This window comes from Nuphar pumila, chromosome 3 (genome assembly GCF_984573655.1).
Source record: "Nuphar pumila chromosome 3, dmNupPumi1.hap1.1, whole genome shotgun sequence".
NCBI lineage: Eukaryota > Viridiplantae > Streptophyta > Magnoliopsida > Nymphaeales > Nymphaeaceae > Nuphar > Nuphar pumila.
Window position 1 is genome coordinate 78,470,261 of NC_143251.1, and position 15,452 is coordinate 78,485,712.

Below are 15,452 nucleotides of genomic sequence, written 5' to 3' on the forward strand. Positions count from 1 at the left end.
GGGGTGAGGGTATGGCTTTGGTTCTCTTTCTACTGTCACATTTTTCTTTACGTGTATACATCACAAACTATATAAGATATACATAAAATACATTAGACATTAGTGCAGTTCATTAAAAAACTCTAAATAAATACATAGAAGCAATTCATTCAAATAAATATATATTTTGCAACAAGAGATATTCAAACATATTGTTATTCATACTTTCACATATTGTGGTCAACTTTACCACATACACTGCACTTGTATGACATAATATCATTGTGTTTTGTTCTCCGTTTCTTCACCTTAGGTCACCCTGATTTACGAGCTACTTTTGATGGATAGATAAAAATAAGAGTCGATGAACCATTATGCAGGATATTATCCACTATCAGAAAGAATGAAAATGTATTATATGCAGCTCGATACAATTTAACTCTGAAAAACTTGTAGAAATAATCCTCCGGTAGCTAACCCTCATACAAAATGCATGTGATCACATGTTCGCATGAAATTTCACTAACCTATCACTCTTCACAAAATCATAACTGCTTCTCAAGATCAACACTATAACCATGAGATTGATCACGGGTTTCGTACTGATATCAGTGACAATGCACTACTTACACACATAGTTGGTGTGTCTTTCACTTAAATTTCTCTATATTTTCTTTTATCTCAGGCACCACAATGCCTAACATTTTCTATCTGATATTCTTTCTTTTTTTTCTCAAAAAGTTTCATTAGTATGAGATGAAGTCTCTCAATAAGAGGCACTAAGGGGTTGTCACATATAAGAAGAATCTACAAATTGAAGTTTTTGCTATATTAGATGTTAAGCACCTATATCTTCATACTGTAAAATGAGTGTTAGCTTAATGTTTCATATCCATAACGATGAAAATATAATGATATGCAACTTTATCTTGCTCTTAGACTTTTGAAAGAAAATAATTGTATTATCTCGTGGTTGCTCAAGCATACAAATGTACGAAAATTCACTTGCTAAAAAATTGTGCATGTCAATACATATTTGCAAATCTCATTGAAGAGAATTTCATCTAAGAAGATTCACAAACACTTTTCATGAATATTGTACATTATTTGTGAAAGTAGCATCATATTTGCAATCTTCATATAAGAGTGTGAAGGCCAAAGACATTCGCAAAAATTATATGTGAATGTTGTTACACGTTTGTGAATTTCCTTGATGATCATTTACTTAAAAGAGATTTACATGGTAGCTTGCGAATGTACTATATATGCGAATGTAGTACCTTATTTATAAAAATTGACCAGAGTGAGAAGGTCGAAGACATTCACAAACATTAATATGCAAATGTCACCAAACATTTATAGACCTCCTTGAAGATCAGTTAAATGATATTTCACGAATGACATCAATATATGCAAATTCCGTATGATATTTGCAAATATACACAAATTTCAATTATATAAGGTTCAAAAATTTGTTTATGAAAACTTCGTGAGGTCCGCAAAAATCATCGTGCAAATGTACATTTTAGTGAGAAGTGAGATCGAGACAACATACCGATATGTCGCATGAACCTCGAGACGTTCGCTCATGCAAAAGGTAAAAGGCTTATAAAAAGTTGGGCATTTGTGAAGTTGAACATGTGGCAAATTTTAAAAAATTAGAGCTTTTCAAAATGCATGTCATTTTTGTCAATACAGTTATTTTTCATTAAAAAAATAAGCCACTTTGATAAACTTCCTGATAGAGGCCACATGTTTCTTGAAAACTATTAAACAGAAACCACAGGTTAACCTTCAACATCTTGCAAAATATGATTCCTTTGAGAATGTTTGGAAGCAAAAAAAATTCTCACAGGAAAAGAAAATTTGCCTATGAGAAGTTTTAATATAACTTTTTTAATGAATTTTGTTTCACTTGTTTGTGTAATAAGAAAAACAAAATGAAAAATGTGAAAAAATGAGAGAGAAAGAAAGGGAGTTGATCAGCCCTCTCTCAGAGAGAGAGAGACCTGAAAATGGTGGTGGGTGGAAAGGAAGATGAAGCTCTTGTTGCTGCAGCCTATGGGATGCGATGTGTTGTATGTGAATGGTTGCCCTAATACAAAAGAAAATTTTTCTATAAAAAATTTACACTTTTTAGAAAAGCTTACTTTTCAAAAAAAATCTCTCCTTTGGAATGGTTGAAAAAATTGTCATTTTTTCTTTTTTATTTGCATTTTTCCTACCATTTGCCTGCTTCCAACCGTACCCTTTGAGTTTTCCATTGCCCTTTGGAGTGAAATATACTTATTTACCCTCCTAAAAGGAAAAGGGCATGCATTTAGTTATTTGAGTGTATTGCTGTTACTTGGCTCAATTTAACTGAGGTTTAACCTGAGTTAATGGTCACTTGTAAGTGTAGGTCTCTGACAGTTTCCAGAAAAGCAGAGACCCATGTCAGCAAATTCAGAAATGTGAGGTCTCGTAATAAATTGGTCACCAAGGTTTGACTGCAGTTTTTAGCAAAACAATATTGAGACCGTAAGAAGCTGATAAGCTCTCGCCATGACCGATCAGCAAACACCTTGAAAACACATGTACATCAAAGGGTCAACTTTCAAGGTTGTACAAGTATGTAGCAAGAGATGACTGACATTAATTATGTGTGTGTGTGCGGGCGTGCACGCAATACGGATGGTCAAGATGTAAAGAGCACTCTTGAGGTCCGGTTAACCAACTCAAACTCTTCCAATTCAAACTCAAGTAACAATACAGACAAAGATAGGTTGGAACCAGTAGAATTTTGACTCTTGATTTCACACTTATCTATTTGATAAATTAAATACCAAAGCAAACATGAAAACATAACTAGGCCCTTTCTTTTTGGAAGAGGTACTTTCTCGGGTGTACTTTTCATCCTCCTTTCCAGACTTTTTTTGAAACGGTAACGATGATACTCAGATCTAATGTCCTTGAGATGCTGCAATTCTAAGCACTTGACCACACAAATAATAAACGTTTGGCTACCAAGATTCAGGCCTACTCCCAAACCTTAACCTTGACTAACATTAGATAAGTAGATGACACAAACCATAAATGCAATCTCTCTCTCATGTGAAATCCATGGAGATGAAGAAAACCAACCATCAAGTATATTTCATTAATCAAGGAAATTCAAGGAACATGAAAAAGCAACAAAAAAGGCAACAGGATCAAAGTTAATTTGCGCGAGGCAGAAAGTAAACAGCTTTGGACAAAAAGAAACACAAGCAACTGCATTCCTCACTGATCGATTCTTAGACATGATGGCAAGAAACTAAACAGTTGCATGCGTTCCTCATAAAAACTACAACTATAATCCATCAATAAAATGACAAAAAGGAAGGGAATAAAAAAGAAAAGTTCCTCAGCATACAATGCACAACAAGATAATTATGGAAAAAATACATGATCAGAAGAAATCAATCTCCAAATAATTACCAGAAGGTTTAACATCCACTCCTGTTACATTCTTCGCGCTTGCTGGAGCTGATGGTGCCTCTACTCTTGGCGGGAAATCGATTTCAAATGGTCTTGGCACATCTGGTGGACTGGCACACCTAATGAGAGCCCAATTCACACTCTGAAAAAATGGATGCTGCTTCACTTCTGTTGCACCCCGCCTATATGCAAGCCGATGCTGTGGCTCTTTCACGAGCAAACCTCGGATCAAGTCCCTTGCAGCAAAGCTCACTGTTGGTGATTCTGGGAACCTTAGAGGCTGACCAACAACATTAAAAAGGGTAGCTCGATTCCCTGATCCCTTGAAAGGAGTCTTTCCAAACAAAAGCTCGTACAAAAAGATCCCAAATGTCCACCAATCCACAGCACTCCCATGGCCTTCACCTTTGATAATCTCTGGGGCCAAGTATTCATGAGTTCCTACAAAGGACATTGACCTAGCATTTGTGGGCTCTGCAATGAGCTCTGGAAGCGGGCTGACCTGATTACCAACATCATTTTTGGGCTTAGGTTTGGTCTTCTTTTCTTTTTTCAACCGACCTAATAGGAAACGTGGTGTAAAGCAAGTGGGTTGCACACATGAAGGATGGATAACACATGAAGGTTCTATACAGGCAGGTTGGACACAATATGCAGGGTGTTTCTTGGATGGGTCTGCATCTGCATTTGCAGACTTGACAAGTGTTGGAGAAACAGCACACCTCAGGGACAGATCAAAGTCTGAAAGCATGATATGTCCATCATCCCTTACCAGAACATTTTCTGGTTTCAGGTCTCTGTAGATGATCCCAAGCATGTGTAGGTATTCCAGAGACAGTAAAACCTCAGCCACATAAAACCTAGATGACAACCGAATCTAAGAATTAGGAGCAGCAGCGGTAGAGGATTATCATCTTAAACAAGATGCTGAACTAATGAAGAAACTCAAAATCTTGGGGAACACTGTCCCACATGCAACGAATCTTAAAAACATGTACACACAATTCATATGGCTGAAATCAATGTCAATAAAATCAAGTTGCCTTTCAAATTTGATTTAAATGCAACCATTTCTGCAACAGATGTATGTTACAATGATGAAATCAACCAATCAAATTGCAAAAACACCACAAACATTACGGCAACAACATGGAGCAGCAAACACCAATATGCAAATAAAAGAGAACTTCAGAACCATGAATGAAGATGCATAAACTGGCACATCATTCTGAATATGTGTTTAGGTCAGAGTTACCGGAAATGCCTAGGTAAGTGGGGAAGCGTCATTTTTTTGGAAAGCGCGCTTCCCTTTTAAGGGAAGCACCCTTCCCATCGCGCTTCCCCCTCACTTCCCCCATTTTTTTCAATTTTTTTGTATTTTTTGTATTTTTATTTTTTTTTCTCTTTTTTCGCTTCCCCCTCACTTCCTAGGTTGCTTCTGAGACGATTCCTGATTCGCTCAAGTCGTCCCACGCTTCCCGCTTCCTAAAATTTTGAAAGTGCCTCGCTTCCCGCTTCCTCAAATGGCAACCATGGTTTAGGTCTGGTACATTTTGGCAGTAGAAGCCTCAAATGTCTCTTGGAAACCGCACCTATAAGTTTTTTAACACATTCTTGGAATAGCCATCAGTAGTATATCAATAAAAAGGCTGGAAGTTACCATCCAATAGCATCGATTAATATGATGTGTTGGAACTGAGAAACAATCAAATATTGGGATTCAATATGGATGACTAAGCAGGTCAAATATTATAGCTGGATAGGTAGCTGGACTAACTGAATTCACCATTTTGGAATTTCACTGAGTTTTCCCCAGAGTGCTATTAAAAGATGAAAAAAATGTAATGCTTTCACAGCTGAATTTTCTACATCCTACAATTCCCTAAGCCATCATTTTTTCTTTTTTTGGTTGCAAGAGTCCCATTCTGTAGAAGCAGAAGAAAAAATGAATATTTCAATTTGTACTTATGAACTACATCCTATAGATTATAGAAGACATTGACAAGTCAGTTCATTCTAAATTCAAAAGATTTCTTGATCTGAGGCATTTCTTAATCAGGAAGAGTTGGAAATTTTTTAATTTTTTTAACTTTTAATAACTATCCCTTCTTCTTTCTTAGACCTAGTTTGTGACCTTGCTGTTTGATAACAATGATGAAATGACCATAACAATTACGAGTCTATATGAGTTTCTCGAGGATGCATCTTGTCATAATTTAAATCAAACTAGCGGTCTTTTATTGAACACATCTACATATTCAGATTAAGTAAAAAAACTGCAACTATGATATTTTCAATGTACCTAATAGGACCTAATGAAAATGGGTCCTAAGGAACACAATTCATGGGGTCTGTTTCATTCCTACACCAGCTCCAGTTCACTGCAAATACCAACATGAGTGGAAAATGTGGGCCACTAGAATAATTGCCTGCTATCCTGTACCTTCGAGAAACTGCCTTCTGAGGCTGAGATAGGAAATCAACAAAAGGCTGCTCAAACCAACCATCTGTCCAAAATCTCCACAATTTGATTTCAGAGTGCAACATGATCAGTTACATTATATAAGTTAGCAAAGTCACTGTTGTAAGTATATCTAATCTATCTATGGGGTGTTCCGATACGATACACACCCGTATCTCGATAAAGGTGTGTATCTTACGATACACTCCGATACAGGGACATATCTTAAGATATGCTATAATCCAGTTTAAGTGCACTCATTTCAATTATTTTTTTTTTTAAAACATATAAGGCCCCTTGAGGCTAGTTCATATTCATCCCTAAAGAGATTAAGAGGGATTTAGGGAGATTTTTTTGCAAAAAAAGGAAAAAGAAGATGATGAAGATGTCTTATGCATGCCATACATAGCACATAATTGTTTTGATATATGATATTATAGTTTTATCTTATGCAATTCATATGTTTCTTGTGTTATGGATTTTTTAATTTCCTATTGTTTCGGATTTTTTAATTTTGATATAAAACATACAATTTTTTATGATATGATACGATACATATCTTATTTTGGGTCTCACCGATATGGGTTACAATAAGTTTCTTACAACCTTGAACAAAATACCTACACCAGCTCCAGTTCACTGCAAATACCAACATGAGTGGAAAATGTGGGCCACTAGAATAATTGCCTGCTATCCTGTACCTTCGAGAAACTGCCTTCTGAGGCTGAGATAGGAAATCAACAAAAGGCTGCTCAAACCAACCATCTGTCCAAAATCTCCACAATTTGATTTCAGAGTGCAACATGATCAGTTACATTATATAAGTTAGCAAAGTCACTGTTGTAAGTATATCTAATCTATCTATGGGGTGTTCCGATACGATACACACCCGTATCTCGATAAAGGTGTGTATCTTACGATACACTCCGATACAGGGACATATCTTAAGATATGCTATAATCCAGTTTAAGTGCACTCATTTCAATTATTTTTTTTTTTAAAACATATAAGGCCCCTTGAGGCTAGTTCATATTCATCCCTAAAGAGATTAAGAGGGATTTAGGGAGATTTTTTTGCAAAAAAAGGAAAAAGAAGATGATGATGATGTCTTATGCATGCCATACATAGCACATAATTGTTTTGATATATGATATTATAGTTTTATCTTATGCAATTCATATGTTTCTTGTGTTATGGATTTTTTAATTTCCTATTGTTTCGGTTTTTTTAATTTTGATATAAAACATACAATTTTTTATGATATGATACGATACATATGTTATTTTGGGTCTCACCGATATGGGTTACAATAAGTTTCTTACAACCTTGAACAAAATTTATTCTCAAACGTTATGTGTCCCTCTTAGCAGATTCTTATTTGATCTTGGGCATAGAAACTTTGCCACCTTCTTGTTTGTAGATACAACAACAACAACTACACCTTCATCCCAAAACAATTGAGGTCGGCGATATGAACCAAAAAAGAAAATCATTCTGGGTCTTCCACATGAATCCTTCTCCTCCAATCATTTCTATCCAATGCCATGTCTTCGGTGAGGTTCAAAGCATTCATATCCTTTCCTATCATCTTCATCCAAGTCTTCTTAGGCCTACCCGTTTCTCCTCCAATCCTTCTCTTTTAACTAATATATTTTCCCATTTCTCCATCTTTCTAACTAGAGCATCATTAGGCCTTCACCGAATATGTCCAAACCACCGTAAACGATTCTCTCTCATCTTATTTTCAATGGATGCAACGCCTACCTTCTTACGTATCTCCTCGTTTCAAATCTTATCTTTTATTGTATTTCCACACATCCATCTAAGCATACGCATATAAGCTACACTTATTTTTTGAATATGATGTCTCTTGGCAACCCAACATTCCGTACCATACAGTAAAGCGGGCCTAATTGTCGTCCTATAAAACTAATGGCATTCTACGATCGCACAATACTCCAGTTGCACTTTTCTATTTCATCCACCCAACCTTTATCCTATGATTTACATCTCCATCAATTTCTCCATACTTTTGAATGATAGATCCCAAATATTTGAAACAGTCATCCACCGGTATTTCTTGCTCACCAAGCTTCACTACACTCCCATCACTACTTTGTTGCTTACTAAACTGACATTCCATATATTCTATCTTACTCTTACTCAACTTAAAACCTCTTGCTTCCAATGTCTGTCTCCATAATTATAACTTAGCATTAACCCTAGCTCTAGACTCATCAATCAAAACAATATCATCAGCAAACAACATACACCACGGCACATTTTCTTGAATTGATCTCGTAAGCTCATCCATCACTATAGCAAATAGGAAAGGGCTTAATGCAAATTCTTGTTTGTAGATATTTGCTAAAAATCTAGCAGTCTTCGGCATTGATTTCTGCATTGTTGTTTTATCATGCAAATGGATATAAACTCAAAAAACAATCTTGTGACCTTTTCTCATCTACAAAACTTTATCATCTCCACTTTCCAAATTTGCTTCCCACAACTTCTTGTAATGGTGGTTCATTTTCTTTGTGTCATGAAAACCAATTCCTAAATAACCCGGCTTGTTCTTTTGCATCACTGTAATTAGTTATTGATAAACATCCATGAAACTCAATCTCTCTCTCTCTCTGAGTCAGGTAGGTCCAAGGCTGACTATTTTTCTGCCCATATCCTGCTTAGTCAGGCACAAGTTGAGTCCTCATCCAGCAAGCTGTTGAACCATAGTCAAAACCTCAATTAAATCCTTGTCTAATTAGAATAAGCTAGAGTAGGGCCCAAGTTTAGCTCCGGGTCTCCAAGATAACAAGACCTTGGCAACCCTATCCAAGAGACCTTCAATTGGTAGGAATTTACCTTAAATCATCTAGCTACCAATATTTAAGTCACAATTGAATTGAATTAGGTAACTTGGTTATTCAGCAGCTGTTTTATCTAGAAATAAGCAGTGCTTTAAATAAGCACTGCGTTAATCAGCCAAATTATCAATAAGAGCTTAAGTCTCTTTATATTCCTTGATAGGTTGAACAAAAGCATGGCCATCTGATGAGGAACAGTAATTGTATCTCTTTGTTCCTCAAGAAGTTCGGGTCAAAATCATTTGAACATCCATTTGAGAACATGATCTCAGCACATGCTAAATGAATAACCTCTCTGGTGAACTCCATTATTCATTGATGGTTCTTCTCTTGAAGTTATAAAAAACATAAAGTATTAAACCCTCATCCTGCTCTCTCTTCTTCTTTTTCAATTTCTATTTCTACATCTCTTTCTAGTTTTCTTTTTTTTCTTCCCTATTTATGCCGTATGTGTGTTTCCCCCCTCAAAAGTTGAGAACTGTATTTGCATTGCTGTGATGATCCTTCTCTCGATCTTGCTATCCTCAAGGATACTCCATTCTCTTACCATTTAACTTCCCCATCCTTAAACATAAAATATTAAACCCTCATCCTGCTCTCTCTTCTTTTTCAATTTCTATTTCTACATCTCTTTCTAGTTTTCTTTTTTTTTTCTTCCCTATTTATGCCGTCTGTGTGTTTTCCCCCTGAAAAGTTGAGAACTGTATTTGCATTGCTGTGATGATCCTTCTCTCGATCTTGCTATCCTCAAGGATACTCCATTCTCTTACCACTTAACTTCCCCATCCTTCTCTTCTCAAAAAAAAAAATAAAAGAAAAAGAAGAATAAGGAAAAGCTTCTCCATCCTCTTATCTTGACCCTCCTACGTCTCGTTCCTTTGGATGTCACACCCCAAAAAATGATGGTTCCACCAGCACATAAGCGCAGACATGGGTAAGCAACATGGCCACACTCACACACAAAAGTAACAATTTGCATAAAGTCATTTGCTCAACTAGAAAATAAATGAAACATATCAAATTGTTTGATCAACATTAGAACAAGAGAACATGCAACAGTTACATTAGCAAATGCAGCACATCTTGGATTGAAGATATATCGTGGAGGATTTAGAGTACCAAACTAAGTCACATGGGTGCGGGTGCGGGTGCGGGTGCGGGTGCGGGTACGGGTGCTGGGATTCGGCACTTCCAAAAAACCCGGGTGCGGGGGTGCGGCAAAAAAAAAATTAAAAAAAAAAAATTATATATATATATATATATATATATATATATATAAGGGGTCCGGGTTCCCCCGACGCGGGTCCTGGGCAAGGCCGTTCTATATCTTATTACCCACAATAGGGATTGTACCGCCTCCAGCCATCTTTTCTACTTTTACATTTTTAGATTTCTTTATGACATATAATAAGATATGTCAGTTCTTTATGACATATAATAAATGTCAGTGCATCACGTGAAGTGGAGGGGATTTTGTGTTTTGCGCTTTTTCCTTCTGGAAGTGGAGGGGAGACTAGTTGGGGGCAATTAGTTAGTGCATCACGTGAAGGAACTTTGGTTAGAGTCCCCAACCCTGGTTGGGTGCAACACTCGAGACATGTAAAGGGTTAATGTGATGTGATTTGAAGTAATAAGGGGCAGCAACGTTAGCTTTACTAATTTGTCCCAAAGGCCGAATGTTGGAAGCATGGGGGGAGATTGGTTGCGCATCAGAGACGGGCAGTAGTAGCGCAGGCACAGCAGGGAGCTTTGCAGGCGCAGCAGCAACAGCCTTGGCCGTGAATGATTCCCTTTAGGTTGGTGGCTTCAAAGGAGAGCTGAAGAGAGGGAAGGTATTAGTCCGGCGCCTCAAAAGCTGTCTCGCACCGACGCGTTCCCCTTTAGGATGCCTCCCTTCTCCCGTTGTGACAACAGCCCCACCTTTTATAACAGTGAGGGCAGGTTGAGCGATTTATACGATGTCCCCGGTGGTGCAGTTGCAGCAGGAGCTACTGCAACAATGACTCTGCAACCTTTTCCTATTGCCTTCAAATCCCCAGGTATCAACTCTAAAACAACACCCCTTCCAAAACACCCTTTGCATTTTTCCGGCACCTCTGATTTGTCCAAAGAATCACCCTTGTACCATTTCATAGGGCAAACTAAAAAAAAAAAAATCAAAAAAATGTATCAAAATGACCCTGGGTGCGTTGACCGCACCCAGGGTCGTGTTGACCGCACCCGGTGCCGCACCCGCACGCGCACCCGCGTCGAGTCGCGTCGACGCGGGTGCGGCACCTGCTTTGCCGAGTCCCTGTGACATAGGTACCAAACCAGCTAAAATGCTAGCCAATGAATAAACTCCAGAAGAGGAACAGATACACTTAAAGATTTACACCCAACTCTAGCTGATGTGAAGAAATCCAATCAACAGTGCACATTCATGTAGCAGGCAGGCTATAAATTAAGAGGAATATGCACATATAGGAAGAATTTTTGGACAATTGGATAACAAACATGGAAAATTAGTAAGAGCGTTTCTGGCATCACAAGCAGCCATTGCACAATCTATTAACCAAGAACATTTATCAAATAATTCATATTCCATGCACGACACGCACATGATAAAAGCCGCAGATGGTTAAAATGCCATGCTACGAATCAACATGTCACAATGCAATAAAACAGGAGCAAGAAACAAACCTAGCTGCATGTTCAGGAAAATACTTTCCCGGTTGCCTTTGCCTAAGTGTGTGCAAATCTCCGCCAGGACAAAACTCCATGACTAAACATGAAAACGTGTCAGTCTCAAAATGCGTGTATAAAGTGGGTAGAAATGGATGATCCAGAGACTGCAATATCTCTCTTTCAGTCTGAGCCCTTAGCAGTTTTTTTCTACCGGCAAGAGCTGCTTTGTCCATGACCTTCATTGCGAAGTAACATTTGGTTCCACACAGTTCTGACAAATAAACGCTGCCTATGTCCCCACATCCCAACCTCTTCAACAGCCTAAAATGGCCGAGTCCCAAAACTCCTTCACGTGCCCGAACTGCTTGAATCGCTTCCCATCTAGAGTCATTCGCTTTGTGAGGCTTGTTAATGCTGCTGCTAAAGCTGCTGCAGCTGCTCTCATCGCTAATGTCGCTGCTGTTACTGCCTCTGCACATACTGCTCTTCCCACTCTCAACAAAAACCGCGTGAGAGTCACTCAATTTAGCGCTTACGCTGACCTTCCCAGCGCTGCCCACCCCATCACTCACCTTTGCAGTTGGAGAGCCCTCCTTGATGGTCTTAGCTTCTACGAGCTGATCACTACCATGTATACTGTCTGAAGCTGTTCCATAATTGCTGGTACTGAATGGAGAATCCGTTCCAGAATCAATTTGATCATCAGCTTCTTTACTGCGTTCAGCCTCGCATACTGAAGGTCCCGATGCCTTTTCCACTTGTTGTGATAACTTGGCACACGAATCAGGTATCGAAGAAAACTTATTGTTGGCAGCAGCCTGTTTTAGGGATGCCCCATTACCAACCACCAAAGGGCCAAGGGTACTGCTCTCTGCAATCTTGCTAGGTTTGGAGCTGCAATTTCCAGCTAGCTCGTTGGAGGACGATTGGCCGCACGAGTTGGTTTCCTTCCCACCTTCTGCAATAAGCTTCTTCATAGTGGGAGCATTCTCTGTTCTGATTGGATTTCCAGATGCACCGGGCGATGTCTCACTTGGCTTCGAGGGCGATTCATGGGACAGCTTCTTGTTGGTAGGTGATCGTAAATGACTACTTTCTGAAGAGTGGGGCGCAGAAGCACCTTTATGGGTGGGCTTGCGGGGACTCCGCTGCTGCCACCCTCGACTACCAACAGCCTTACTCGAATGCTCGGCAGATGTATTCACAGCCGGAGAGCCCACACTGTGTTTTTGCGGCGATTTAAGCGAACCAGGATCAACAGGACAGTGACCGCCCAAAGAGGAAGGAGAGGGTTGATGGTGGTGGTGGTGGTAACAGGTTGTCAGATCGCAAGAAGGCTTGGCACCGCCGGAAACGGCGGAGGGCACTCCAACCAGCGACTCCCTGGCGCAATTTGGTGATGGGGAAGACGACGCCTGATACCCCACCTGCACACAGAGATCTTTCCTAGCGTTTGCCGATAATCCGGAAGCGGCCATCGATCGAGCCGTCGTTGCCGAGATCACAAAGGAACCACACCATGCAGATCGAACGCACCCATCAATCACCCTTCTCCACTTCTCGATCAACAGGCCCTAGAAGAACAAAAAGAAACATCATGATCAATCTCCCCCGAGGAAAAAAAAAAACCTAATTCAATCAACTCAAACCCTCAAAGATCATAAGAAAAAAGAAAAAACCAGCTCTCTTTAATGCGAGAAAATTCCCAGAATGATCAAAGAGCTCCCAAACAAGAACTTGCATGAAAAAATCCAAGGAAAATGATGAACATGATCAAACAGCCGATTTACCGCAAAAGAAATCTGATATTTCAATGTCAAAAAGAACTTGGAAAAAAAAGACACAAGAAGAAGAAAAGGAAGAAAGTCGTAACCAGTTGATTGTTCTTTTCTCAAACACACCTGAATAAAATCGAGGATAAAAGACTCAGAAAGAAACGAGAAGAAAAAAGAAGGGATTTTTTCTTAGATCCAAAGACGAGGAGGAAAGATTCACCTCTCAAGATCTGAAACAAACAGGAGAAAAGTGGGTGAAGACGGAAAAAATCGATCGAGAGAAGGGCTTCTTCCCTTCCCTTCACAAATGGAAGTCAAACCCTAGTCCTCTCTCTCTCTCTCTCTCTCTCTCTCTCTGAGTGATATAATCGGGAGATAATTTTACTATTTCACAGAGAAGGAGAGAAGAGAAGGAAGAAATAGCTGAAGTTTTTTTTTTTATGTTATCTTTCTTCTTTTTAACGTTAAATACTTAATTTAACAGGACACTTCGAAAGTGAAAGCTAGTTATTCACAGATCACTTTATCGATTGCTTATTATTATTATTATTGTTGTTGTTGTTATTATTATTATGCTTAAAATAAATTGGTTACTCAACTTGCGTGATTACCCTTTGGAACCCTTTAATTTTTCTCTTTTCCATTTCTACCCTCATTCATGGCCTTGAGTATCGGAAATATCCTTCACATACGACGACAAGAAGGTCGTTGAACTGTTGAATTTAACGTACCGGATATTTTTTTTTTCATAATTCTAATTCATATACTAAATCGTACAATTCAAAATGATGCCTAGTTTTCTTTTCCAATCACATGCCGCCATGTCACTGGAAGAAGCTTGGTGAGTAATATAAGTTAGCATTTTTTGTTTTTTCAGCGTATAAAATATATGGAATTGTATGTGTAAGTGAAAAAATATAAAATTGTTAAAATATTAAAATAAAAAACTTGATATTTTGGAAGTTCACATTTTTTCAAGAATGTAACGAGTATCGACTATTGACCTTCAAAAATAATACCACCCATGTTTGTTACATACACACTCTTATTTATCTTTAATTTAACCATGACTAGTTTATTAATTATTATAAATTTCCAATTTACCCCTCTCTCTGTCTCTCTGTGATTGGATATCATGTCGTTCTATTGGAAAAGCTCGACGGCCTACTGCTTTAAGTGGACTTGGATCTTACCCATCTGAACCTTATCATACCAAGTATTACTTGTGGACCATTGTCTGGCCCTATTGGGTTTAGCTAGGGATGTCAACGGATATGATGTAACTTGACATTCGACCCAAATCTGAATCCGATTAGTCAGATTCGGTAGCCAAATCCGGATTCGATTAAAAATTGGATTCGGGTTTGGTATTGAGTTTTTCATTGAAACCTGATCCGAATCTGACTAAAACCCGAACCAAATTAAGTGTAAATATTGGGTTTTAAGCTAGTCAGATCCAGATTGGGTTTTAGTTTTTCTCCTCCAACTCCTAATCCAAATCCAATTTGGTGGGATCCAATTCGGATATCCCTAGTTTTAGCAGTCTCTGGATGGATCTGTTTAAAAACGAACCCAAAATGGTTAATGAAGTTATCCAGGTCAAGTTTTAGGGACAAGAAATAGTGTGGGCAACTATCCAATGAGGCCGAGGGCCGTGAGAAATGGATCTGCTCTTCAGGATCTGGGTTAACACCATAACAACGAACAACGATCAGGTTTAATGTACTTGCAAGAAAAAAAAAAGTGCCACCCCATCTCATTGCACATAAGTTCCACAAAAGCATATAAAAAAAAAAAAACAGTCAACTTTTGTTGGGCCTACAGTATGAATTGGGCACATGTTGAGCAGCCCTTTATCCTTCTTTTTGTACAATTACATACAATGCACCTGATCTGAGCTCGTTAATGCCACGTGTGAATGATGGCCTCTCGTGGGATAGGGTGTTGTGAACCTAGATTTGCATGGATCCCACAAAGCCTGACTTATGTCCATTTCTCATTGCATTTTGAGAGAGAGAGAGCTTTTGAAACATACTTCTCGAGCAGGGAACGGCAAAGTGAAAAACCTTTGCATGAACTTGGTTGTCTGGACGGGTTTCATTCAAAGATTTGGATTTAGATCTAGATTTGGATCTAGTTTGAGGATGCTTCTAAGTCTGGAAAACAAGTCTAGCTGATTGTGGCTGGGCACAAGTTTGACTCATAAAGAACTCATTCGAACTAATAAAATAGGATCGATAAGCTGAA

General features: G+C 38.6%; 1 protein-coding gene across 1 annotated transcript; it reads right to left on the minus strand.

Moving 5' to 3' along the window:
* Positions 1 to 3,163: 3,163 nt before the first annotated feature.
* Positions 3,164 to 13,599, minus strand: LOC149843071 (serine/threonine-protein kinase D6PKL1-like). Its single transcript, XM_089999576.1, has 3 exons — positions 13,426 to 13,599; positions 11,446 to 13,004; positions 3,164 to 4,298 (listed from the first exon to the last, which is right to left on the minus strand). Exons 2-3 carry the CDS (start codon positions 12,906 to 12,908, stop codon positions 3,410 to 3,412), a joined length of 2,352 nt encoding a protein of 783 aa, XP_089855702.1. The 5' UTR covers positions 12,909 to 13,004; positions 13,426 to 13,599; the 3' UTR covers positions 3,164 to 3,409.
* Positions 13,600 to 15,452: the final 1,853 nt, after the last annotated feature.

Excerpts from the sequence above, each read along its gene's own strand:
- LOC149843071 (XM_089999576.1), bottom strand. The coding sequence starts at position 12,908 with ATGGCCGCTTCCGGATTATCGGCAAACGCTAGGAAAGATCTCTGTGTG. Across the intron at positions 4,299-11,445 it reads TTTCCTGAACATGCAGCTAG|GTTTTATGTGGCTGAGGTTT; the intron begins GTTTGTTTCTTG and ends GTTGTCATCTAG.